This window comes from Pseudorasbora parva, chromosome 20 (genome assembly GCF_024679245.1).
Source record: "Pseudorasbora parva isolate DD20220531a chromosome 20, ASM2467924v1, whole genome shotgun sequence".
NCBI lineage: Eukaryota > Metazoa > Chordata > Actinopteri > Cypriniformes > Gobionidae > Pseudorasbora > Pseudorasbora parva.
This window is the reverse complement of record NC_090191.1, coordinates 34,779,176-34,805,570: the sequence shown is the minus strand read 5'-3', so window position 1 is coordinate 34,805,570 and position 26,395 is coordinate 34,779,176. Positions and strand designations below refer to the sequence as shown.

General features: G+C 38.0%; 1 protein-coding gene across 3 annotated transcripts in view; it reads left to right on the top strand.

The window, feature by feature from the left end:
• kcnd2 (potassium voltage-gated channel, Shal-related subfamily, member 2) overlaps positions 1 to 21,521 on the top strand; it is a 142,912-nt gene extending 121,391 nt beyond the window's left edge. For 2 of the 3 annotated variants that reach the window (XM_067428702.1, XM_067428703.1), the window contains 4 exons: positions 7,511 to 7,673; positions 14,055 to 14,150; positions 16,898 to 17,139; positions 19,922 to 21,521. In XM_067428702.1, the coding sequence (XP_067284803.1) occupies positions 7,511 to 7,673; positions 14,055 to 14,150; positions 16,898 to 17,139; positions 19,922 to 20,102 (682 nt within the window). In that variant the 3' untranslated portion in view covers positions 20,103 to 21,521. Of the gene's footprint in view, positions 1 to 7,510; positions 7,674 to 11,674; positions 11,774 to 14,054; positions 14,151 to 16,897; positions 17,140 to 19,921 lie in introns of all 3 variants that reach the window. The other variant, XM_067428704.1, reaches the window with a different exon arrangement.
• The last annotated feature ends 4,874 nt before the right edge of the window (positions 21,522 to 26,395 follow it).

Genomic DNA, 26,395 nt, shown 5'->3' with positions numbered 1-26,395 from the left:
TTGTAGCTGCCTAGAAAACATTAGCATAAACATTACCATCACTTTTGTGTTTCTGCTCAAGTATATGCAGTCATTTTACATAGTAGATGACAGTTGTTTCATTGCAACAGTTTGATGGAAATAATCCCAAGCGAATTAGTTCAATTTAGTTTAAACGTGCCGTAGCTTAGCGGACATTAGCGCTACCATCCCTTTCTCTTTCAGGTCAGCTACTGTCATAGTGGAGCCGCAGTTTGAAGAAAATCTCCTCAAGCTAGTTTTTTATAGTTAGTTTAAACTTGTGCTGTAGCTAATTAGCCAAATAACACACACTTTTAACTGAGGTGTGTTGCCACCATACGTGCACGTCAAATAAAAGGACCATATGCTTGACATGTATCAGCCTAATGATCACTTATGTATGCTCGTGTCTTTCCTAAAACTGAGCAGAGAAGATTTCAGTGTTGTTTAGCTTCTTAGCATACGTTAGCATCTCAACCGCTCTTCTCCACTATTGATCATTCACTCTGAGCTGGTTGCAGTAGGGGAATGAGATTGCTCTAATTGATTGGGTTATGAGTGTATCATGTTTGTCTATGATAGCTCATTCACCCTCCTCTATTTTAACAAGGTTAATTTTCACCATTAGCGATGACCTCGCGCTGTTCCTTCTCCACTCTCATCGCGTTTTCACACGCTGTCCCCCGCGCCGTGACACGTACGGCATCCCCAGCCATAGCGCCCAGCTGTGTAAAAACGGCTGATCTGTCCATATAATGACCATTAAGTGTGATTTTCTCTGAAAATCGAACACCTTGAGCTTCACGTCCTTTGTGTGGAGAGAGTTTTTTTTTCCTTCTTTTTCTTGGGCACAGAAGTGAGCTCAGAGCTTTATCTCTGATTGATCTGCTGTGAGTCAGTGGAGCAAGAGACCAATCTTTGGGTTTATAAGAAAAGATAAAAGACCCTTATCATCTCTCTCGCTCTCCTTCACTTTTATTCCTCAATGAGAAGTTGCGTTTGAATGTCAGGAGAACATCTTTCATTATCAGGTCAAGGACTTTGTACCTGCTTGTGCTAAGAGCTTGGGCGATGCGATAAACTTTGTGTATCTGCCTCACCTTTAGACATGCTCAAAGATGGGACATCTCTGATATGAGTCTGAATGAGTGTCTTTCCACAAATGTGATAGAGAGAGTGAAAAGAGGTAGAACGGTAAGATGGGATAAAACAGATTGTTGAGCATTCATGGGAGGGATGAGGGAAGCATAGACAGAATTATTGATGAGGGGGGAGGGGGTGTCATGTGAAGCTTCCAACTGCCTCGTCATAAAGCATTCACAAAAGCCTTTCATGAAGCCCTCAGTTGTGAGATTTCACCTACAGTGCTGCGCCCAGCCGTAGGAGAGGAGAAACACATCTCAGTAGTGCTGCTCGTGCATGACATACACGTCCCGCTTGTTTCGCTTCCTCCACTTAGATGAGTTGCGGAGCAGTGTTGGGACTTCTTGAGTTGGACTAAGTTGGAAAAAATTCTAACATATGTCCACCAAAAATGTAATCTCATGCAATTAGGTCTACTTATTTTCTAAGTCTTTATTTACTGACAGCAAGTCAAACTACTTAAAGTCCCCCGGTAGTCAATAATTTGATCCCGTTTTAACTCCTATTTGATCACCAAAATTAGATATCTTGTTCCTGTGGAAAAAAAAGTCTCCATGCTTTAATAGCTTGAATGAGACTCTACACATTTAATATATGCTGATGCATGAATATGGTGCTTATGTTAAACAAACCATGTTCCCTTTCTCCATCTCAGTCTGCCTTCTAAAATCAGTATCCTTAGAAATGCTTTGCACATTGGAGAAAGGCGTAGTTCATCATAATATACATCATATACATAATTCACCCCCTGTATTGCTAAATGTACCCGATTTTCCATATCAACAGAAATATACCTGGATAACCTGGCTTCTCTTCAGACTTCCTGCTTCAGAGCATATCATCACAGTTAATGATATGCTGAATTTCGCCCTCATGATGACGTGATTGGTTACTAGGTAGTGAAATTACTAGTACGTAAGAAACACAAGCGATTTCAAACCACATTTTTGAGACTTTTGAGTCTTTGGTTCACTGGACTTTTCAAGAGAAATCACTCAGCAATGTTGTTGACCAATGAATTTGTACATGCTTTGTCTTAAAGCTGTTAAAAACACCACATAAACAAACAAACAAAAAAAACTATTTTCACTCCAGTGGGTCTTTAATGCTTATACTTTTCAAAAAACTTGTCCTAAGTATTACATTTATGGGCATACCTTTATTACCCAGTGTTTGTGATGCAGACATGAATGATTCCACCAATAATGTGCCTTGATAAAGACAGCTGTGCTGTTACTTTTCCGAGCAATCAGTCATATGATTTTCACCTTGAGTTTCATAAAACAGGTGAAAAAAATCCCCCTTATTAGAATATCATAGAACTATTATTTCAGATTGGACAGCCTCCCTTGCAACCCATTAACAATGTGATAAAACACTCTCACCTTAGCAACTCCATAGCTACGCTAGTAACTGATTACATATAATCTGGATTATAATCAAAAATACAGTACTTGTAATTAGATTAGATTATATTTTAAAATACTTGCAACCAGACTATACATCTTATTACAAATGCAGCTTTGTATTTGTATACACTAAAAAATGCTGGGGGTTTTTAACCCAACGTTGGGTCAAATATGGACTAACCCAGCAATTGGGTTGTTTTAATCCTGCGTTTGGGTTAAATATTTGCTTAAAACAACCCAATTGCTGGGTTAGTCCATATTTGACCCAACATTGGGTTGTTTTTTAACCAGAATTTTTTAGAGTGTATTATCGCTATGATACAAGAGTCAGGTCAAAAGTAATCTAACTGATTATATTGCATATGGATTACATTACTAACTACAATTTTTGTCATTTGGAATCAGTAAACATCTACAATTTGTAAGTAATCTACCCTTAGCATCATGATAGTGAATTTTTTTTTCTCGCATGCTGTTATTTTTCAAGCGAAGCGGTTTTCTCCTAGCAGACAAAAAGGGCCAAAATTACTTTTTTTTGACCTGGGTCAGTCAACTCAGCAACCAGTTAGCAACACCTTAGCAACCACTCAGATCACAACAACAGTGTCGTTAGACCATTAGAATCACCTCAGCGAATTCTGCGATAGCTGTCAGGGCAGTTTCAACATTTTGGTGCAATTTAGTTTGGTTTAAAATACTTTCGGCACTCTTACAAATTATATTTGTATATTAAAAGTTTGCGCATACTGTGTGAATTGTGATGATTCTGTGCTTAATATGCACATTACAAGACAATAAACCTTCCCTCGCGTCTGACTGTGAATAAGAAGACTGTGAATAAGAATTAGAAGCCCAGGCAGGCTTAGTTAAATGGAACTATCTAGTCATAAACTCAGTCTCTCAATATTCTAATGAGTGCTGAATTTGTTAGACTTGATAAGCATATTTCATCTCCAATCAGTCCAGAGCTTTATGAAGCAAGAGTTATTAAGTCAGTGAGCTCTGCGGGTTTTTTTTTTATCTCACTGTCACTTTCTGTCTAACCACCCTTTTTTCATTTCACATAACACTGGAGCCGTAGAGCGAAGATATGGACTCATAAAGTGTGGGGGAAAAAGAGTGTTTTAGTGCTTTCTTAGTCATGTCAGGAGTCTTTCTGTCTCTCTCATTGGTTTCCTCCATCCCCTGTAATCGGCAGGACTGTGTTTGGGTGTATGTGTTCTTACAGCGGTTTACTTTGAGACTGTGGGTGTCTTGATGACCCGTTTTCTCTGCCGGCTGATTGGATCGTAATTGCACTGTGGCTGTCAAAGGTACTCTCAAAAGTTTCTTGCAGAAGCAGTGTGAGTTTAATTAGCTATAGTCTGAGGACAAAACTGTCCTCAGAAATTGGACAAAACCATCCTTTGGGGATATCCTTAGAGGCAAAAACGACTTATAAATGTTAAAAGCGAATGTGAGAAAGTTTAAAATAAATAGTCACATTGTAAGAGATATAAAGTTGCAATGATGAGAAGCAAAGGCACAGATGTTAGATATAAAGTTGGAATCGTGAGAAAATAGCTTGACAAGCCAGACTCGCATCAAGATGAGATATCCTTCCTGAATGAAAAGAGATGTATATTGCATTAGTGTGTTTGTGATGACCTTTATTTGTATTGTGCTGCAGTGAAGTGTGTGATGCTCTAAACTACAATAATTTGCTTAGTTGTGTGTGTGTGTGTGTGTGTATGTGTATGAATGGCCTGTACAGGTCAGCTGGGTTAATAGGGATGCTGTCATACGTAACAGTACTGGACAGTGAGCAGCACGGAAATGACAAACGCTGAGAGCAAATTAGAGTCCTTGCCGTCCCCTCTAGTTTCGCTTCACACACACACCTGACTGACACAGTGCAAGGTCAACGTCTTTTATTACATTCAGGCTGGCCGTGGAGCATCAATGCGACGCTCCAGAAAGAGCGCACACACTTAACAAATAACAGCTTAGTGTGCGGATTTGGATTAGCAGCTAGTGGCCGACATATTCATCATGTACACAAATCTAATTATGAGGGTAATTGCCTACAAGGGACTTTATTGGTCTCTTATAATGAGTCTATTGTCTGTTGGTGCAGAGGATCACAAAGCTCTCTATTGATCAGTCATGAATGCCGCTATAGCTCATGCAACCATTAATATGGATATTTTTCAGGGCTTTGAAGGACTGGGTCGGTGCCGTCGATAATGTCAGCCACGGTACAGAGCAGGAACGAGAGCCTCTTAACTCTTTGCGTGTCTTGTCTTTCTCTCGTTCTCTCGCTGGCATATTTAATTACAGGCGTTTAATTGAAGAAGTCGACTCTGTGCCGTCCGTAATTATGGCTCAGTCTTTCGAGGCTTTGTCGCATCAGGCCCCTTGAGCTCATATTCTCTTCGCCGTAATTCAATTAGATCCTTCACATGGAAGCCTCTCAGCAACGTTACGGAACGCTATACACTGCTTTCAGAAACTCACAAGGCAAATTTATTTATTTTTCTTTTTTCTTTTTTTTGTCTTGTTTTTTGTCATAGCATATATATGTCTTTTGAGAGGAGACCAGAACAGGAACAGTGGGTTGAGCTGAGGTTATGTGATGGGTAACAGACAGCAGACATACACCAATCCACTGGTCACAAGTGGCCACACCCTTAATTGTGCAGAGCTTTAAGGTTTAATATAATTTAAAGAATGAGTTATTTAAAAAACATGTTTAGACACGTTTTAACATGGGAGAGATACAGATTTGATTCCTTCCATCGTCTCTAGCGATGAATTGCAGTTTAAATCATTTCCATGTTGGATTTAAAGAGAGATTGCAGGAGGTTGCCGCTTGGTTTTGTCCATACAAATGTCAATGGAGTCCAATAGGTTTGTTTTACTTTCATTGTTAAAAGTACAGTCATACAGGTTTGTGATTGTAAACAGGCAGTTCATCTTCTATTACGTTTTTTTTTCTCTCTAAATTGCAGTTTATCTTTCCCAATTGTGACTTTATTTCTTGCTTTAATCTCTATCAATGCAACTTCATAACTTGCAATTTTGAAATTGTTTCTCACATAGCTTTCACATATTTCTCATGAATGCAACTTTATTTCTTTATTTACATTCTGATGTTAAAGCTCACAAATTTGTCTCTTGTAATTGCTGCATTACTTATTGTAACTGCAAACTGTATCTCTTAAATTCAACATCATCACGATATGCGAGTGAGTAAATGATGATAATTGATTTTTGGGTGAACTATGCCTTTAAGATGTTTTCACAATGCTGTTATTCAGATATTTGTACACAAATATAATTCTGCAACTTAAAAAGCAGCATGTGTATTTAAAAAGAGGTTATGAATGTGTATACCTGCTTACTTGCTGTTACATTCGGGTGAGTTGTAGCTACTGTAGTCCTCAGTGTTTTGGAGGGCAAACAGTCAACCCTGATTTTTTTAACGAATGGAAGATGGAGGTCTTGGCTCAAGTTGAGCCACTGAAACATATTTTATATCACTTAGAGCAAGGTTAGAGCAAAATAATTGTGAAGAAAAATCTGATGAAAGAAAAAATAGGCCTAACATGGTACCAAATGTTTCAATATTTGTATGCATTTACATTGCTGGCGATGTTCCTGAAAACTACGGTTTTACCATGGTATATGTCCAAAAACATGGTAATATCATGACATTGTAAAGTAGTGCTGTTAGAATGACAGCTTTGCGGCTGATGAGATGAACCATCATTCTGTTGACTAATGGCAGATCGTCTTTGAATGCCAGTGACGGAGTTGGTCTGTCATGCGTTGGCCTGCTTTAAAAAGACTAAGAGGAGGTGGTACAACAGAAGGGGTGTTTGTGTTTGTTGGAACAAGAATGAAATCGTGCCAGTACTTTGTGTTCTCAAGACGGCATGTTCACATGAATGCCATTTTAGGACGACATTGCGTGGAACATGAGCGTTTCGGATCACTGTAATGGTTATTATTTTAATGTAATTTGAAATTGAGAGTCGGGAAAGTAGGTCAGAGAACTTGATCTCATAGCATGAAACTCAGCCCACACACACATGCAGCTCTTCCCACCACATGCGAACAGTCATTTTTTTAACATTGAGTTAAAAGTTTGAGGATGTTAGGGCTTTATGAGGGAAAAAGCCTGCGGTCAAATAGGCTATAGAAAAAGTATTCACATAAATTGGAGAGTGAACATTTGCCCCATGCTGTGTGGTTCTCTAGTGCCCCCTAGTGCTGTCATCTATTTCTTTTTTACCAAATTAAATCACCTGAGCTAGTGGAAATGAATTCAAGAATTCAAAACCATCTTGTGAAGATCTAAAAGTTCTGCAATTTTGGGGTCAATGACATGGTGCCATTCATTCGGCTGATACTTTTATCTAAATTGGCTACATTTTTCGCCTGGAATGATTGTAAAATACATAAGCAATGACTTGAATACACCTATTTTATGAGGAACATTTTTTAATTAAAATTCATTTGGATATTCTTTGTGGGATTTGAAGTTAAAAAAAACAATAATAATGTGTACGTGTTCTTATTGAGATATTAATACAGGAAAAAAGTCCTTTTGAATGGCTGAAATTCTTGAGGAAAAAAACTGACATAAAAGCACATTTGTTTTATAATATATATTGTAAAGTCATGTCCTCATACATAAAAACATAACACGGGAAATATCATAGATTAAACCCATGTAGACCCCATGACTGTCAGTATATTAATGAAAAATCCTTGAAAAATCTTTGAAAACAAAAAAGGATTGTACATTTTTTTTACTTTTCACTTGATGGTTACAACACTTGACATTGTGAGAGCGATTAAAGCAGCATATTTGGATGTTTTTGTATAAGTCTCTTTAATTTTTCTGCGTCATATTTTTTACTGAGCTGTTGCCACTGACCCATGTTCTGACTCTCTCTTTTTCTGTGTTACAGATATGGAGACATGGTTCCTAAGACCATCATGGGGAAGATCTTCGGCTCTATTTGCTCTTTGAGTGGCGTGTTGGTGATCGCTCTTCCCGTTCCAGTCATCGTGTCCAATTTCAGTCGGATCTACCATCAGAGTCAACGTGCAGAGAAGCGGCGTGCCCAAAAGGTACCCTAACCCATCGTGGGTCCGCGGCCTCTGACCTCACAGCGCTAAACGGAGCTGGGCTCACATGTAGCTGTTCTCTTGAAATACAAGCATGTCTGGCTGTGGCAAAGAGATTAGCCCCTGACAGGATCATGAACACACAAACACAGAAAAGTGACGCTGGGATAGTATTTAATACAACTTGGCACAATGTGCTTGTGACCCAGATGTCTGCACGCTGAGTGGTGTGTGTGTCTCTGTGGTATGTTAACTGCAGGCCTCTGTGGAACCATCATTTCTAGTGCATGCCCAGATCTCATCCCGTACCTCAACACAGCAGACAGAAACACAAACACACAGAAACAAGACAGACAGGCAGAGAGAAACTTTGAGAAGGGCAGATATAAAGAAAATGCGAGAGAACAGAACAAAAGAGAAAACTGCCACATACACAAAGGTTACGGTATATTTAAAAGCACAAGTGTATGGAAGCTTGTTTCCACCACTGAGAAAAATATTTTAAAAGTCATTGCGACGTTTCATTTCCATCTCACAGTGTTTCGAATATATCTCACAATTCTGATTCCGATGAAGTCGTAATTGTTATATAGAAAGTCGCAATTACATATTTTTTATCCCGTGATGAAAAAACACTGAACTACGAACTCTGAGGAAAAAGTCAAGATTGTGAGATATAAATGTAAATTCAAATTGCATGTCATAAACTCAAAATTGTGAAAAATGAAGTCAGACCTATCTCTCAATTCTGCCCCCCCCCCCCCCCCATCAGAATTGTAAAATATAAACTCACAATTGCGAGTTATAAATTCTGAATTGTGATATAAACTTGCAGTTCTTTTAAAAAAATGTCAGAATTGTGAGATAAAAAACTCACAATTGCGAGAAAAACAGCCAGAATTGCGAGTCTATGTCTCTCAATTCTGACTTTTCTCAGAATTGTGATATATAAGCTCACAATTGTGAATTATAAAGTGAAATTTTGAGATATAAACTCACAATTCTGAGATAAAAGTCGGAATTTTGAGATAAAAAGCTACAATTACCTCTTTCATATGTATTTATTTATTTGTTTAATTGTAATTAATTAATTTTTTATGTTGTATTTATAAATTTCGTGGCAGAAACTAGCTTCCATACCAGTGAATCTACTAAATACTTTTTGATTTGCAAAATTTAATGGCAGGAACCAGTGAAGAAAATAATGTTGGGCTTGCTGTTATCTCAAACTTTAGTAACATTTATTTTAAGGCTATGTAGTTATTACACATTACTACACATTACTGCATGTACTTAATAACAGTACATTATGCATAATTACAACTAACTCTAAACCAAACCGTATAGTAAGTTCATGTAGCTCATTTATATAACTCAGAGCTTATTTGAGTAAATTGTAATTACGTCACACTAAAATAAAGTGCAACCCAAACTTAAGCTGCGACACACAGTTTGATGTTTGAAGATGCAGCAAGACGAACGTATCTGCGCACCAATCCATGATGATGCTTCAGGATTATTTAAAAAAAGAAACAATTCAATTAATTCCAGAACCTCAATTAATCAGATTACTTTTGCAATTAAATTTAAATGCAAGTTTTACAGCCCATCTGCACGGCATAATCAACGAAGCTGTCCGCACGCACACACTACATTTATAGTCGATGCATTAGCCAGACGCTTGAATTTATTATGGCATTACTTGTTGTGAGTATTCCTGCCGTAAATCATCTTTTCATGCACGTACGAAAAACAGGAGTCATTCTGAACATGCAGTGATTGACATGGTGGTTTACACCTTATCGTGTTAGTGACATCAAACCATGCCATTTAAATCAGTTTTGTGCGTACTACGCGAAATATTTTGGTCATCATCAAACTTCTAAATACCAGAACGAGATTAGGCACTAATATAAGAGGAGTCACAACTGTATTTAGCTACAGTGTGTACTTGGCCATTGAGAGCAGGCATTAGAAGAACAGATGCTGTGTTCTGTAGCCCGTTCTCCTCTGGGGGTGATCAGAATACACAGACGTAGTGACATCACATCATATCTCATTAGATGAGTGTCTTCTCTTAATTTAGCTGTTCAACTCCAGCCACCCCATGGGAGACACAAACAGTTCAGATATCCCGCTCCCCCTCCGCACATGCATAAACTGTACAACCAGTCCACCCAAGGACAACAGTCTGTTTCTTCAGTTAACTGGGAACTGAGAACGAGAATAGAAGAGGGGAAAATGAGAGAGTTTGTAACAATACCAACATTTCAGTAATCCATACCAATACCTTTAACATTTTACAATACTTAAACTTAATTAGATTGATAAAATACCAAATTGATATCAATTTATCAATTTATTTGACACAAATTGCAGGTTTTTGTTCTGCCATTTTTTTCTGGAGATATAAAAAAATAAAAGCCTGAAAAGCCTGAAATTCCGAAAGGAAAAAAGGAAAAGTAGTTTGGCATAAGTTTAAAATGTATGTCTTAGTTATTTTATTAATATTTTATTTAATAATTAATGTTCTATCTAATTATTTGTATACGCCAAAATCTTACCATAATTTATTTATTTTTATTTATTTTTTATGGTAAGATTTTTTCTCTCTAGCTTTACAAGTTTGAATTTATTTGATCAAAAGTAAAGTATAAACAGTAATATTGTGAAATATTATTTTATTTTAAGATGACTTTTCTATTTTTAAAATATTTTCTATTTTAATAAGTTAAAATGTATTTTAATCATGTATTGGTGAAACTGAATTTTCAGCAGATTGTGCTCATAATACTTAAGTTAATACTTACTATTAGGTTTCTAATAGCAAGACATTTTTTTAGGTTTCTTTAAAGGATGAAAAGCTCAAATGATGTCAGGTTTGATCAATTTAATGCATGCTTGATGAAGAAAAGTCTTCATTTCTTTTTTTATCTCACTGATACCAAACTTTGAAAGGGTTACTTCAGCGATTAGCATTATGGCTTTGTATCAGTAGAAACCCTGGAGTATATTCGAATGATTGCGCTTCCCCCCCTCATATCCTTCTAAGACAAGAGATTTATGTATTTTATTTCTGGGAAAAATCCTCCCATGATGCAAATATCGACATGTTTTGTCATCAGAGTTTTTTTTAGCCAGAGGCTAAAGACTACAGCCAGTAGAAGGAGCTATTTGCGCGTGTTTTCAACCCGTCTCGACTCCGCAGCCTCATCACATTTATGTAAACTGAGTGGCCAAAACTTCTCAAATTAATTCCTGTGAAAGTTAAGCTTCCAAAGGCATGAACTGAAAACGCGTCAGACTGAACACCCGCTGTGAATGTATACCGCAGCCACGATTACCTCAGCTCTTTGCTCTTGTGATGAGTGTAATCTGACTCCTGCTGCGTTTGTGTCGTGACACTCGTTCGGCTCACTCACATTATATTGAACAGACACGTTCAGTTGTTAATTGTAGTGTCTGTTCTCTAACTGAACTGATTTTATGAAAATAAACGCGGTGGGCAAGTGATCAGTGATTCAGTAGCGGTGGCTTTGGGAGTGGCCTCATAGGGCAGCGAAGCAAGTGCATTCTGGGAGTTGTTGTCTTTCATCCACATGAGCCAAAAATACATTTTCTGGCTTTTCTCAGTCTAGAAATTCAAAAATAATTTCCCATTTCAACTACATAAATGACCCAGTTTAAATACTCATTCATCTTCCCAGCGCTGAAGTACCCCTTTAACTAATGCATATATTATTATTATTTAATTTTTTTTATTGAATGTATTCTATATATGGTGTCAAAATATCCTCTCTTTGCAATGCACATCTAACCACATTACAGAAAGACTGGTATTGTTACAGTTTCTATTTTTATTTTTTTGAAGTTCTTTGGACAGAGAACATAAGACACATTGCCATTCTTCATGGCTGACATGAGCATGCAAACCTCCAGTCACACCACAATCACATGCACACCCACATTAGGCTAAACGCCCGTGTGTTTGTCCACCTGAACAGAAAACCAGGCTTGCTAGAATTCATGCGACGAAGAGCGGTGGTGCTAACGCTTATTTGCAGTACAAACGCAATGGGATGCTGGCGGACGCGAACGAGGAGGTAACGGTGGAAACCAATTCGCCGGGGTCTCTCTTAATGGAACGTGACATGATGGGCTGGTGCTGGTGCATGTGGACCCCTTTCCCCCCTGGCCGTTCACCTCTCCGCCAGGGGGCCGGGGTCCAGCAGGGCTGTCCCCATCAACGCTTCCGTGGTGTTCCTCTAACTCTCTTTCTATCTTTCTCACTCTCTTTCGCTCTTCCTAACGCCTAGACCGGGTACGCCAGCACCTCTTCCTGGTGGCTGGTCATGAGACCATCAATAATCGTGTGTCCTTTTGTCCAATGGCAGTGCGGTGCATGCGGCTTGGCCTGGCGGGGGCCACTCCCATCCGCTCCAGTACCAACGGGGCCCCCCTGTTTTTTACTGCAACCCTTTTCTCCATTTCTCAACTGTTTTGCTTTTGGGTTTTATCTCCTTATTACTTTTTTGTATCTTGTCTACTTGTTGTTTTAACTGCTTTTTCGACACAAACTACAACTCATTTTTTAACATGCATTTTTAAATGAATTTCTCTTTGGACTGGCCTGTGCTCTCTCTCTCTTTCTCTTTTCATGACATCATCCGAACTCATTACATGGAGGAATGAAACTGTCTGAGCTGCATGTCTTTGATTGGTCAGCATCTAAACGGGAGGCGGGGTTTAATGTGAAGCAGAGACCATGGGTGGTGTTGATCAAGTGCCTGTTGAACATTCGCGGGTTCTCGCTGAGCCGCGCCCTAGTCCAGGGGTGTCCAGTCCTGCTCCTGAAAGGGCCACTTTCTTGCAAAATTTGGCTTTAATACTAATTAAACACACCTAAATCGTCTAATTAGGCTGCATCCTAAACGGCATACTTAGTAGGCGAAATGTTAAAAGAGTCTGAATTTCAAAGTATTCAACAGTAGTCGATATATATCCGATTCCTCTTTGAATTCCAAGCCACCACGGCGAGGTCGACACATTTGCCCTCAAAGATAGCTTTTTAATGTGTATTATGAAGCAGATGTGCCTCTATGCGCTCGCTCGCAGATTTTTTTTTTATTGAGATGGAAACTTTATAAAGGAAAGAACCTCAACCTCTGCCCTGTGAGTTTTATAAATAAAACAGCTCGCTACTGAAAGCTACATTATGTTTCTCAGCAATGAGGTGATAACCTTGCTGTCAAACCAACTAGCTTCACCACTAGGTTGCTCTCTCTCTCTCTCTCTCTCTCTCTCTCTCTCTCTCTCTCTCTCTCTCTCTCCTCTCTCTCTCTCTCTCTCTCTCTCTCTCTCTCTCTCTCTCTCTCTCTCTCTCTCGTTAATTCATTTGAATTCATGAAAACAAATATAATCTTACAGCGCTATTTTATTTCACTTCAGAATTATAGATCAAACGAGCTGTAGATAAAATAAAATTTTCCTGTATAAATCCGTTGGGGCAAATTTTGATATCTTATCTTGTCCATGCTGGCAAATAATCGATAAGCGAATCAAATAAGCGATCACGACAATCATTTTGGGCGGGAATGAATGTAAACACAGGTAGCAGATACCAGTTGTGTGAATCTAAACAGACGGGCCAAAAAATTGGATATGGACAAAAGATTTGTATCTGTGTAGTGTAAATGCAGCCCAATGGATACTTTATCCCATTAGGTCACAGGAGAGGATTTGTGAATGGACAATGACAGCAAGTCAGGATTAAATTCATACTGTATAGAACATACTTTTTAAACTGTCGCTAAGTAATTACACAGAAGAAGTACCTGCTAAGAGGAAATACCATTTTGGATGTAGCCTTTAGGATTGGATTGGTGGATTGGTTGGGGCAGGTTGGAGCTACAATCTGCAGGACATTGGCCCTCCAGGAGCATGATCGCTCACCCCTGCTCTAGTCACCTGGTCACTTTGTCATGGTGATTCATTAAGGCTCTAGTAATTTTGGGGACGGTGGCCGTCATGGTTCAAATACAACAGACACTTATTTAGACAAACTTTTCCAAATTCCTTTGCTTTTCTGCAAATTTGTATCTATATACAAATTCAGTAGACATTTGCAGACTGCAATACTCTTGTTGTCAACTGTTTTTGAACCTAGAGCTGTCCGTCAATGCCGTGATGTTGAGAGAACAGGACAGGGCAGTGACCTAGAGCCTACCGTTGTCACAATGAACTAGCTAAACGTTCCTTTGCATTGTCTCAACGTTGCAGGGTCATTGTGAGAATTCAGGCTTTGTTGTCATTGGTCATGTCTTTTCTCTCAGCTTCTTTCTGCTCTGATAGGTTGATAAGCAGTGTTTTCTGTTTCTCCAAAAGGCATCAAAAGAGGCGGGCCAAGCTTTGGTATGTAAGTCCAACCCCACTTTTGAGACCCAGCATCACCATCTCCTGCACTGCTTGGAGAAAACCACGGTAAGAAACCTCTGGAGAAACCTTTACACATAACTGGAAGCTTTTCTCAGCTTTGTCATTATTTGGTGTTTTTGATATACAGTTGTCCTAAAAGGCACACTAAGCACATCTGTAAGAATCATTATGAGGTTCTCCTACAATTTTATATTCTTTCACAGCTGTTTTTAGTACCTTGTAGAAGGTTCAATATACTGGACTGGTGTCTATATTGACTGTATTTAAAGTGGAAATGAAATTACTGTTATCATTTATTCCACTTCGCATTGTTTCAATCCTGTATGACTTTCTTTCCTCATAGGATCACAAAAGGAGAAGTTTGGCATATTATCCCAGGTGCAAGAACAGACACTTTAGAGTTACAAAAAAAAGTATTGTGTAAAAGTATTTAAAACAGCTTATATTCCAAGTACAAGTGCTATTTTTCAGGTTTTTCTTTAAAAGGCAAAGTTTTCTAAAACTAACTTTGTGTGAGGAAAAGATTGAAATATGAGTCGTTATTAGCTCAAGTGGTCGGTTATGACATGATAAACATAGCTATTTGGCATAATTGACATTTAAACGTGGCACAATACATTTTCACATGCCATATTTGAATAACCCATGATTTGAGAGCTTTGGCAGAAGGGTAAATGAGGGTGAAAGTGGACAGTTTCATTTTGTAACCCTTAACATCAACCAGTGCCTGACTTCTTCTGCAGCCTTGTGGCTTTGCCACAAATAAGTGCAGTTTTTCCTCCCAAGCGAAATCATTAGTCAGGCACTGGCATGAAAATGACAGCCACTGTTGTCCCCTGCCAGCTAGGCTCATGACAGTCTAGAGAACAGACTGTGACCCACTCTTGCTTTCCTAGGGCACTAGACTTTTGACGTTTGAAAGGAAAATTCCAGTGTCCTGCTGATGATGCAGGAATGTTTGAGAAACAGGCATAGTTACAGTAAATCTGATTCAAGGAAACCCTCTGGATTTTGACTGGCTCACATTATTAAATGCTTGTGCAATATTTGTTTGAAAGACAAAGATATTTGAGATTTACCATTATTCTTTAAGTTCTTGTCAGCAATTAATGAGAACTCGATTTAGCCAAAGAACTAAAACATAAAACAAATTGTGCACAAATGCATACAGTAACCTTTGAATTTATTGAATTATTCCTTTAATATGTATTTCATTAGTATATTAATTAAATATTTCCAGAGGTGTTTAAAAGTTCCTGAAACCATACTTGAGTAAAAAAATACTTTACAGCGAAAATTACAAGTTACAAGTCACCAATTACAATACCACTTGAGTAAAAGTCTTAGGCCTGGTTTCACAGACAAGGTTTTGATTAAGCCAGGATTAGGCCTTAGTTCATTTAGGACATTTAAGTAGCTTTTACAAATGTTACTTATTTAAAAAAAAGTGGTCTGCATCTTGAGACAAACCAATAGCACTGACAGATTTTAAGATGCATTTTAGTCTGAGACTAGCTTGAAGGGTTAGTTCACCCAAAAAAAAAAAAAAATGAAAATTCTGTCATCATTTACTCACCCTCAAGTTGTTTCAAACGTTTATGAGTTTCTTTGTTCTGCTGAACACAAAAGAAGATATTTTGAAGAACGTTTGTAACCAAGCCGAGAGAGCAACCATTCACTACCATAGTATTTTTTTCCCCAACTTGTCAATGGTTGCCCTCCTTTGGCTTGGTACAAACATTCTTCAACATATCTTCTTTTGTGTTCAGCAGAACAAAGAAACTCATACAGGTTTAAAACAAATTGAAGGTGAGTAAATGATGACAGAATTTTAAAAGCCTTGTCTGTGAAACTGGGGCTTAGAGTATCTGATTTTAACAGTACTTACCCAGAAAGAAAATGTCTGGTACCAGATCTGGTACTCTGGGTAAGTATTTTACTCCTCAATTCTAGTCCTCAAGCATAGACATGACAGTGAAAAGCAAGAAATAGATGATTTGTGGGGAAAGCAATGATACATCTATTTTCTAATATCTAAGTAATTCTCACGTAGGTCTAATATAATAAGACTGAACACCTCAAAATTGCAATAAATCAGGGTCGCCACAACAGCCTCTTAAACGTCTAAAAAAAAAGCTCAAGTGCTCAGAAAGGGCATAATTAAACTAATCAGGATCAGGTTAAATAAAATGTTGTTAAGTCAAATGAAATAGTCAAAGCCTACTTTCACTGGACGTGCTGGTTTCGGCCTCTTCACCGGTTGCAGCCATGTCCTCATCTCATATATGAAACTACCTGCTAATGCACTTGCATTTACGTAAAGTAGCCTTGTTGACAAGTTCTGGTGAGTAAGGGCAAAACGCACAAGATGTAGTACCACCGATGCCCTGTAGATGGCGATATCACTTCTTTTGTAGCGGAAATAAACTGCTGCAGAAAAAGTTAAGCGCCATGCAAAATGTCGCGAGTACTCATCACAAATGTATTGGATGTAGTCAACTAGAGAGTAAAAGTTGCTAATTTCTTTGATATAAAGTACAGTTAAGATACTTAAGTACAGTAACTAATTACATTTATCAAATACTTTACACCACTGTATATTTGTATTTTTTTATTCTAGTTTTTAATATGAATATATATTAATTATATTGTTTTATTAAAACTACATCTAATTAACCAACTTTTTGAAGAAAAGTATAATAATTATTAGATTACCCACAATAATACAATAATCAAATACCAAAATCAGTCCTTAAAGTGATAAATAATTCCCGTTTCTTTTTCTCTTTCAGAATCATGAATTTGTGGATGAGCAAACCTATGAGACGAGCTGTATGGAGGTTTCTCTAGCCAAGCCGTCCATGTCGCGTTCCTCCTCGATGTCCTCATCTCCGCACGGGCTGTCCTCCTGCTGCACGCGCAGAAACAAGCGCAAGAGCTTCAACGTGCCCAATTCCAACATGGTCGGCGGCCGCAGGGGCAGCATACAGGAGCTCAGCACCATCCAGATCCGAGAGAGACCGATGACCAACAGGTGCTCTCACAGCACTCATGCACACTTACACACACACACACAAGGAGAAGGAATAGGATGATATATTGGCTGTGCTCTGAATATAGATGAGTCAGAGCTGTGTCTTATTTCATTAGAAGTGTTTCAAATACTGGCTTTATCAAAATTGTAGGTTTGTCTAGAGAAGTGTGTGTGTGTGTTTGTTATATTTTGCCTGTATGGTTACTTTGTGTGAGCGAATATGGCGAGCAGTTCTTGAAGATCTAGTGTGCATTGTTTTATTTACACATAATCTAAATTAACTTGCCAAGTAAAATATTTTATCAGTAACAGCAATAATAAAAATATATATTTCTGCAGTCTGTAATGCATTTTATAATGTGTGTACATTATACTGTATGAAGTGTTGAATGTAGAATGAAGTATATTAGTGCATAAGTTTAGTATGCATATGTAGAATACCATGTGTAATGCATAACGTGCAATTTGTAATGCATATCTAGAATATGTTGTATAATGTATACAGTGTAAAATACATATATTTTAGTTTGCATATGTAGAAAAATTATGCAATGCATAGGATGTAAAATGCAATTATCAGTGCATAGATTTAGTGTATACTGTATTATGCATAGTGCATGTTATTTAGTATTCATATCATGTCCTTAGTAATGCAGTGCATACTGCATAGTAGCTAGTAGGCATGTATAATGCAAAGTATATTGCATGGAATTTAGTAAATATACACTCACCTAAAGGATTATTAGGAAACCCTGTTCAATTTCTCATTAATGCAGTTATCTAATCAACCAATCATATGGCAGTTACTTCAATGTATTTAGGGGTGTGGTCCTGGTCAAGACAATCTCCTGAACTCCAAACTGAATGTCAGAATGGGAAAGAAAGGTGATTTAAGCAATTTGAGTGTGGCATTCTTATCGATGCCGGACGGGCCGGTCTGAGTATTTCACAATCTGCTCAGTTACTGGGATTTTCATGCACAACCCTTTCTAGGGTTTACAAAGAATGGTGTGAAAAGGGAAAAACATCCAGTATGCAGCAGTCCTGTGGGCAAAAATGCCTTGTTGATGCTAGAGATCAGAGGAGAATGGGCTGACTGATTGAAGCTGATAGAAGAGCAACTTTGACTGAAATAACCACTCGTTACAACCAAGGTATGCAGCAAAGCATTTGTGAAGCCACAACACACACAACCTTGAGGCACATGGGCTAAAACAGCAGAAGACCCCACCGGGCACCACTCATCTCCACTACAAATAGGAAAAAGAGGCTACAATTTGCACAAGCTCACCAAAATTGGACAGTTGAAGACAAAAAAAAGTGTTGCCTGGTCTGATGAGTCTCGAATTCTGTTGAGACATTCAGATGGTAGAGTCAGAATTTGTCGTAAACAGAATGAGAACATTGATCCATCATGCCTTGTTACCACTGTGCAGGCTGATGGTGGTGGTGTAATGGTGTGGGGGATGTTTTCTTGGCACACTTTAGGCCCCTTAGTGCCAATTGGGGATCGTTTAAATGCCACGGCCTACCTTAACATTGTTCCTGACCATGTTCATCCCTTATGGCCACCATGGACCCATCCTCTGATGGCTACTTCCAGTAGAATAATGCACCATGTCTCAAAGCTCAAATCATTTAAAATTGGTTTCTTGAACATGACAATGAGTTCACTGTACTAAAATGGCCCCCACAGTCACCAGATCTCAACCCAATAGAGCATCTTTGGGATGTGGTGGAACGGGAGCTTTGTGCCCTGGATGTACATCCCACAAATCTCCATCAACTGCAAGATGCTATCCTATCAATATGGGCCAACATTTCTAAAGAATGCTTTCAGCACCTTGTTGAATCAATGGCACGTAGAATTAAGGCAGTTCTGAAGGCGAAAGGGGGGTCAAACACAGTATTAGTATGGTGTTCCTAATAATCCTTTAGGTGGTTGTATGTAAAATAAAGTACGCAATGCATTGTGTGCAATGCATATAATCCCGAATGCAAATGTAGAATTAAGTGTATAATGCATAGTATGCAATATGTAGTACATAGGATGTAGAATGCATATTAGCGCATATTTAGTGTGCATAATATGTAGAATACAATGTGTAATGCATAATACCAGTATGCAATATGTAATCCATAGTATTTAGTATGCAAATGTAAAATGAAGTATACCATGCATAATTTGCAGTGTAATGCATACCATTTAGTATACAATATGCAGTAGTATTCATACTATGCAGTGTGTAGTTTGCACATGAGGAATGCATAGTATGCAATATGTAGTGCATAGGATGTAGAAAGGTTATTACTAGTACATACATAATGTGTAGAATAAAATGCTGTATTTAGTGCACTGTATTTAGTATGCATTATGCAAATATGTGGAACACAGTGCAATGCCTAGTGTGATGGTATGATGGTTAATATGCAGTGTATATTGCATATTATTCAGTATACATATATAGTATGTGAAGCATAGAATGTAGTGCATATAGAATGCAGTATATAGTTTATAGCTTTTAGCATGCATTATACGTAGTTTTTAACACATATGTATGTGTAGTAAATAATATGCAGATTCTCTGCGAATCTGGGTATGGGGAATTGTTCCCATAGTGATTCACGCTGCTGGAATCCTGCAAAGCTCCGGTTGTGACATTCCCCATATGCCAGCACACTCTGGGAACGCTATCATGATTCCCTCCAACAGCTGGGGGAATTTGCCCATCAGCTGGATTGTATTCTCACCCTCCCTCTCTTCCTCTCTCTTCCAATGCAGCCGCTCCAGTCTCAATGCCAAGTTCGAGGAGACGGTGCCCCTGAATTCGGAAGAGCAGTCCTACATCACTGCCGCTGTCATCAGCATGCCTACCCCGCCCGTGACCACGCCCGAGGGCGGAGACTTGGGCAACTGTCCCGACTTCTTGCAAAGCAACATCGTCAGAGTGTCAGCGTTATAGACCATGACCGCTATCCGTTTTTTTTCTTTTGGCGAGTGGACGCTGCAGCGCAAAGGATTGGCCGAGCCCCCTAGTGTAGTGGAGGAGGCATTGCAGCAGGATGGGCCGTAGCTGGACTTTTTTTTTTAATCAGCTCCCGTCCAGAGCTCTCAGTCTCTGTGAGCTCCATCAGCTCAACCTCTAGGCCCATACGTCACGCGACTCACACCGGGGTCCAATAGGCTTTCACTCAACCCATAGAGGAAAACAATCACCATTGTGGTTGTTACCACTTCTATGATTTTTCAGTATTGTGTGTCTTTAAATTTGTTGTCTTCGATTTGATGGAATTGTGAGATATTTGCGCCGATTAAGGAGTGTACCAGCAGGGGCGGGATTTCACAAGCTTTTAGACAGCTCTACACACACTTTTGATACAAAAAAAGTAAAGCTGGGCTCTACTAGGGTGTGCGGGAGGATGCTTTTGTGCGCGTGTGTACGGCCGAGACCGATCTCTTGCATGATTTGCGTAAGTCTTTGTCTTTTTCCAATTCGGCATGAGCAATAAGGTTTGGCTCTCTCTGTCAGAATGTGCGTTTTACTTGTCAATAATTTGCCTATATAGTATTGATCTTTTGAACCCAATGATTGTGTGAAAACAGCTGTTTTGAGAGATTGGCCTGTTGATACAGGTGATAAACAGAGAAAATGCTCTCTCTCAGTCTGTCTGTCCCACCCATGTTGATTTCACACCTTGCCTAACCTGATGGGATGTTTGTTATACTTGTTTTTTTGTGGAAGGTGCAGAACTAAACAGAAAGGGAAACACCTTTTGTGTTTCAATAGATTTGACTTTCTCACACTGACAGTGGAGGCTTTTGGACTTGAGCTGAAATACTAGCCATTCCGTTTTATACTCCAAAGTTTGCGAGTAAACTGTGAAAAAAATAATGTGCTTATTTATTATCTTTGTTAAAATTATTGTGCATGTTGTCGTGGACATGTGAAACGGGCCAGCCCGGACCAGAGCATAGCCCGCCCAGAAATGTCTTTTGTTCTTTTTTTGTTCTTTTTTTCTTTTTGGGAGGTTTCCCTTCTATGCCTTCTCTTTAAAGTGATGTACTTTTATCCGCAAACATCCTTACCAAGTCCCACTATTATTTCTGAATAATGGCATCAAGTTTTTTTATGAAACTTTGAGAATCATCCAATAAGATTCTTAGGGCTGTTTTGGAGATTATTTCATCATTGTGATCACCCAATCACCAGGGTGTGTAAATCTTTAAAAAATCATGTTCGGGTTTGTTTCATAAATTATATTTTGCATAAAATTGTTTTAAAAATAATATAAAAAACATTTAAATGACAATTAAGCACACTTTACACATTCTCATTACCATGAAACCAGGCGCTGTTCAAAATGTTAATTTTATGTGTGTGTGTGTGTATATGTATATATGTATATATATATATATATATATATATATATATATATATATATATATATATATATATATATATATATATATATATATATAAAAGTAATAAATTATATTTTGCATTACAGTAATAAAAGTCTTGGGGGTGCAAGGTGCTTAATTGTCATTAAGACAATGGACAAAATTGTGTGGAAATATGTCTAAAATTTATCCAAAATGCATTATTATTGTTTAAATAGTATTTAAAGAAAATGTGCACCTGAAATATGAATGATCTCTTCTCTGCCATTTAATTAGCAAGAAATTAGTCTATAAGGTTGATATTTTTTATACCAATACCAATGCAATTTGTGCTGAGGAGCTCTTAATGCACCTTGCTCAGTGCACACACACACACACACACACACACACACACACACACACACACACACACACAGACACACACCACTGCCCTCCTGCTCAATGCCTGAACCCATTCTTGCTTTACCATGTGACTTATGCAACAAGATTCCTTTTGTAAAGATATGCTTTGTATTAAAGGGGTAACTGGGGGAATAGAATCTCACAAATGCATATTTTTAAAACTCAAATGGTGTTGATTATATATTATAAATGTATTTCAGTTGTAAAATACAAAAGAAAAAGAAAAAAATGAAAACAAGATGAAAACAGAAAACTAAGAGAGTCTTTCTAGTGCACCTGTGCTGTAAATTTGTTCTTCGGTGTAGTGAAATTTATTACAGTTTCTTCTTTTCTCCTAATTTTCATGGACAGAAAATGTGATGTCTGTCTCACAGTTTACTTCCTGGATCGGCGTCGACAAAGGCTGGGCCATCTGTTTAGGTTTGAAGATTTTATTTTTTCCTGTTTGGAGGGCAGAATTGACGGAGTGCATGTGCTCACAGACTCGAAGAGAACATGTGGGGTTTTTTATTTTTTCCTTCCAGGATCCACAGGGGACTTTTAAAACAGACTTCCTGTTTGTGATATAATGTACATTTAAATGACTACCAGGTGACGATGGTCCTTTGGAATTTGTTACAGCTTGTGTATGGACATTAAAATATATGAATTATTGAAAAACAATGAAAAAAATACAAATCAGTTGTTTAGTCCGGTGCAGTGTCTATGAATAAATAGAATTAATTAATTGTCCTATTAAAATACAAATAAAAAATACAATGGTGTTGTGATTATTTATATAGACGAATACAAAAAAATATCTTTTTTTGACATTGTCTTAATCCAAGCTTTATAATAGCAGTGAATGATAAAGTTTTTGGAGCCCAATATATGAAGCCATAAAAAGTGCATTCATCCATTATAAAAGTAATCCACACGGCGCTGGGCTCTCATTCAATGTCAGGATGTCCTTAGGGAGAGTAAATCATGGGGTAATTTTAATTTTGGGGTGAACTATCCCTTTAAGAAGCTTTTATAAACATGTCATTTAGTTTGTGTCTGTTAGCTTTGTTAGCATTGATATGATATAATACTGCTAAAACTTGGCAAACTTAGCAGATACATTAATTAAAATGTAGTCTTTCTCTGTAAAATATTGACAATGTATGTAAATGTTTGCTTTGTTATAAGTTGCATGGTAAAATGTAGCTAGTAGTTACAGTTTAAATCCCTATCCACAAAATATGAGTAATAGTAATAGTTAGCATGGTTCGCTTCCATTCCCAGCTTAGCGGCACTTTGCCGATTTCACACATTTCTCAGGCGGCACATTTAAAGGAACCCGCTTTAATACGGGTAACCGAATCGGTCTCACACTCTATAGGCACTTAGCATGATTACGTTACACATTAACTTTTTAAATGTGATGACCACTCAGCTTTTCTTTTATACACAGGAATCAAGGGATGAGGAGGGCCAGAAGGCAAGGGATGCAGCTATTTTCCGAGCTCACTCGGTACGAGCTCCCAGCAGGAGAGTGATAGTGCTACGCATTAGCATATTTCCCATCACGCCGAGGGTAATTGAGACGTTTGAAGTCGGTTGTAGGAAGAGACCGTATCTGAGAGACGCGGAAGGAGGGGGACCTCACCACACACAGGGGGATATTGAAGTCAGACTTCATACAAGCTGCAGCTGTCTGTTTGTGACCTCGCTATTTTTGCAGAGAGTTGAAAGGTTAATGGTTTTATTTTCCCGCTGACTCGTTTTACTGTACTTGGAGAAAGGGAAGAGGGATGGATGCCGTCTATATGATAGTACCTTCTGTGTGAAACACTCTGTACATCTGCTCCAGTGCTAAACGGCAGATGACACAAAGTCTACCGATCTCAATTGGTGTCTTTGGCTGAAAAGTAATACATTTTGACAGTGATTTACCACACACAATAGCACATGCTTGAGGATGGAAGGCTAGCAGCTATAAAGCCGGCTTTAATTTCTATGCCTGCTGCGCCTTAACCAAAAGTTATCATTTTAGAATGGTCTTCCTCAGCGGCCATAAATGTCAAAAATGTTTTAAATGGCCAGTCAAATCAAAGAAGGAGGGCTTTACTATTCACAGAAGCCACGAGGCCAAGCATGAATTCCACTGTGAGGCTTCAATTGTGAGGTTAGATGTAATTACTATTAGCTACACTGTAATAAAAATGTAGTACTCCAATTGAAAATTTTCAAGTGACTGATAACATCTAAAGTTTTCAGTCGGCCGAATTTAATTTCTGTGAATTAAATTGCATCAATTTACAGAATTTCAATTCGGCCAACTGAAAAATTTAGATGTGATCAGTCACTTGAAAAAAATGTTCAAGTGACTGATTCCTTTTTTTTCCTTTTTTTTTTCCTTTTTTTTTTTTTTTTTTACAGCTATCCTCCTTCAGTAAGTGCTATGCTAATATTACCAAAGCACTGTGTAACCAGCTAGGTGGCATTTTTTAAATTAGCTTGTTAAAGTATGAATTAGCTTACTGCAATATTTCAAGTTCAGAGCAATTCAAATGTATGATTACAAAATAAAAATCTGCAAGCTTACTTAAACTTTACAATTATTAACTTTGAGGGACCTGATTGCCTTGACCTTTTAAAAAACAAATTGTTTTGTTTAACTTATTCGGGTTTACAGGGTAGCTAAACAACAAGTATTTGGCAACTACTCAACTCTAGTAATACTACTAAAATGTAGCCATTTTGAAATTAATTATATAAGCATTTACATAATAATTTTCGTGATTTATGTCATTCATAATTGACTGTGATGACAAGAAATATTAACGCATCCGGTTTTAGTGTATTATGAACAAAATGACCAGTGAGTGTACATATTTAAAAAAATATATATAAAAGGATTACAACAAATTCTTGGTTTTGTATTTTTGCAAATGAACAAGCCCTGAATCTCTTTAAATCCGAGAATTCCTTTAGATAAAAAGATTCCCCATAAATGACTTTGGTCCCTGACTGTCTCTGTCTCACACAGGAGATGAATAGAGAGTGGGGGTGTTTGCAATGAGAGAGGAAACAGTATGTCTTTTGTAAGCTTGTATGACGGCAATTCAGTGTGCTCCTCTCTGTTTCATAAATCAGATCCTGCACTGGCAATGAGCAGTGGGGGGGAGAGGAAGCTGACAGGAGCATTTCTAGCTCTCCACAAGCTATGTGATTAGCATACTAGCATACTGCTCCTGCTATTTCTACAGTAAACTGTGTGAATGATGTTTTATTGCTATATCCGGATGACTTACTATCTGCCAAATGTCTAACAACAGTAAAGTCGTTTCGTTTGGTGGCTAATGCTAACTTGCTAATGCAGAATGTCCAATATTTGCTAAGATTAGTGCTGCCTTCAAGTATGTGAAACTCAAGCCAGACAAACTAACATAGAATTAGCCTACATGAAATAAAATTATAATATAGTGAATAATACACCCAGATAACTACGTCTTTTCAATGTGATGATTTCTATCACTTTATACATGGAAAAAGTCAATAGCAAACAACAACGATCCAATCAAGTCTCACGCTACTTTTTTCCCCCTCTTGTTTAAGAGGTGAGAGGAGACTTTAACACAATTTGCTACAACCTTATTCCAATCTCAGATTATACATATTATTATATATCAGTGTTTTCGCCATTTTTAAACTGACACGCCTCTAGACGAAGTCATAACTCATGTATCCTCTACGAGTTTTCTATTTGTAAATCTGACTTCGCTCTGTCATTATGTGCTCAGATCTCGTAGGATTATTTATGACTCCACTTGAAGGGACATTAGGATGTTTAGGGTTGCATGATGCAATCTGTGTTTAAAAATTAGTAGGAGGGATATAATACAGTATTCTAGTGTCCTATTCAAAGCTTTTCCATGTGTCTACTTTCTGACTCTTTCTGTATACTCTCCATTGAGATGTTTTATTCATTGCTTTACATCTGTTAAAATTCATGAAGCAGGCCGAGGCTAAATCTCTGCGCTTTCCCTCAGCCAAGGATGTTTCCCATCAAGTGCAGAGAGGGGCCAAAAATTCTACCTGTGTTTCCACCCAGTAGCACTTAAGCGTGACACCTCTGGAATGCTGAAACTTATAAACAGAGCGCTCTGAAGAAGAAAAGCAGCCTGATTTGCCGGAAGTAACTGCATGGTAAGACACCAGGCTTTGCTGCATGCTTAAATTGTTTAAAGTGAGGCGTTATGGTTGTTACTAGGCATGAAATTGGTGAATTATGTGTCAGATACATGTTATTGAAATATGCTGGACCATGTGGTGTTATGACAACAGTTTGGCCCAGCTCATATGAAATTTGAGACCTTTAAAATGTTACAGTTTAGCCCAATATAATGGTTATTTGAAAGCGTTATAAAACATGAAATCATAATGAACAGTTATATTGAGTGAATCATCAAAGAATTTTCAAAACGT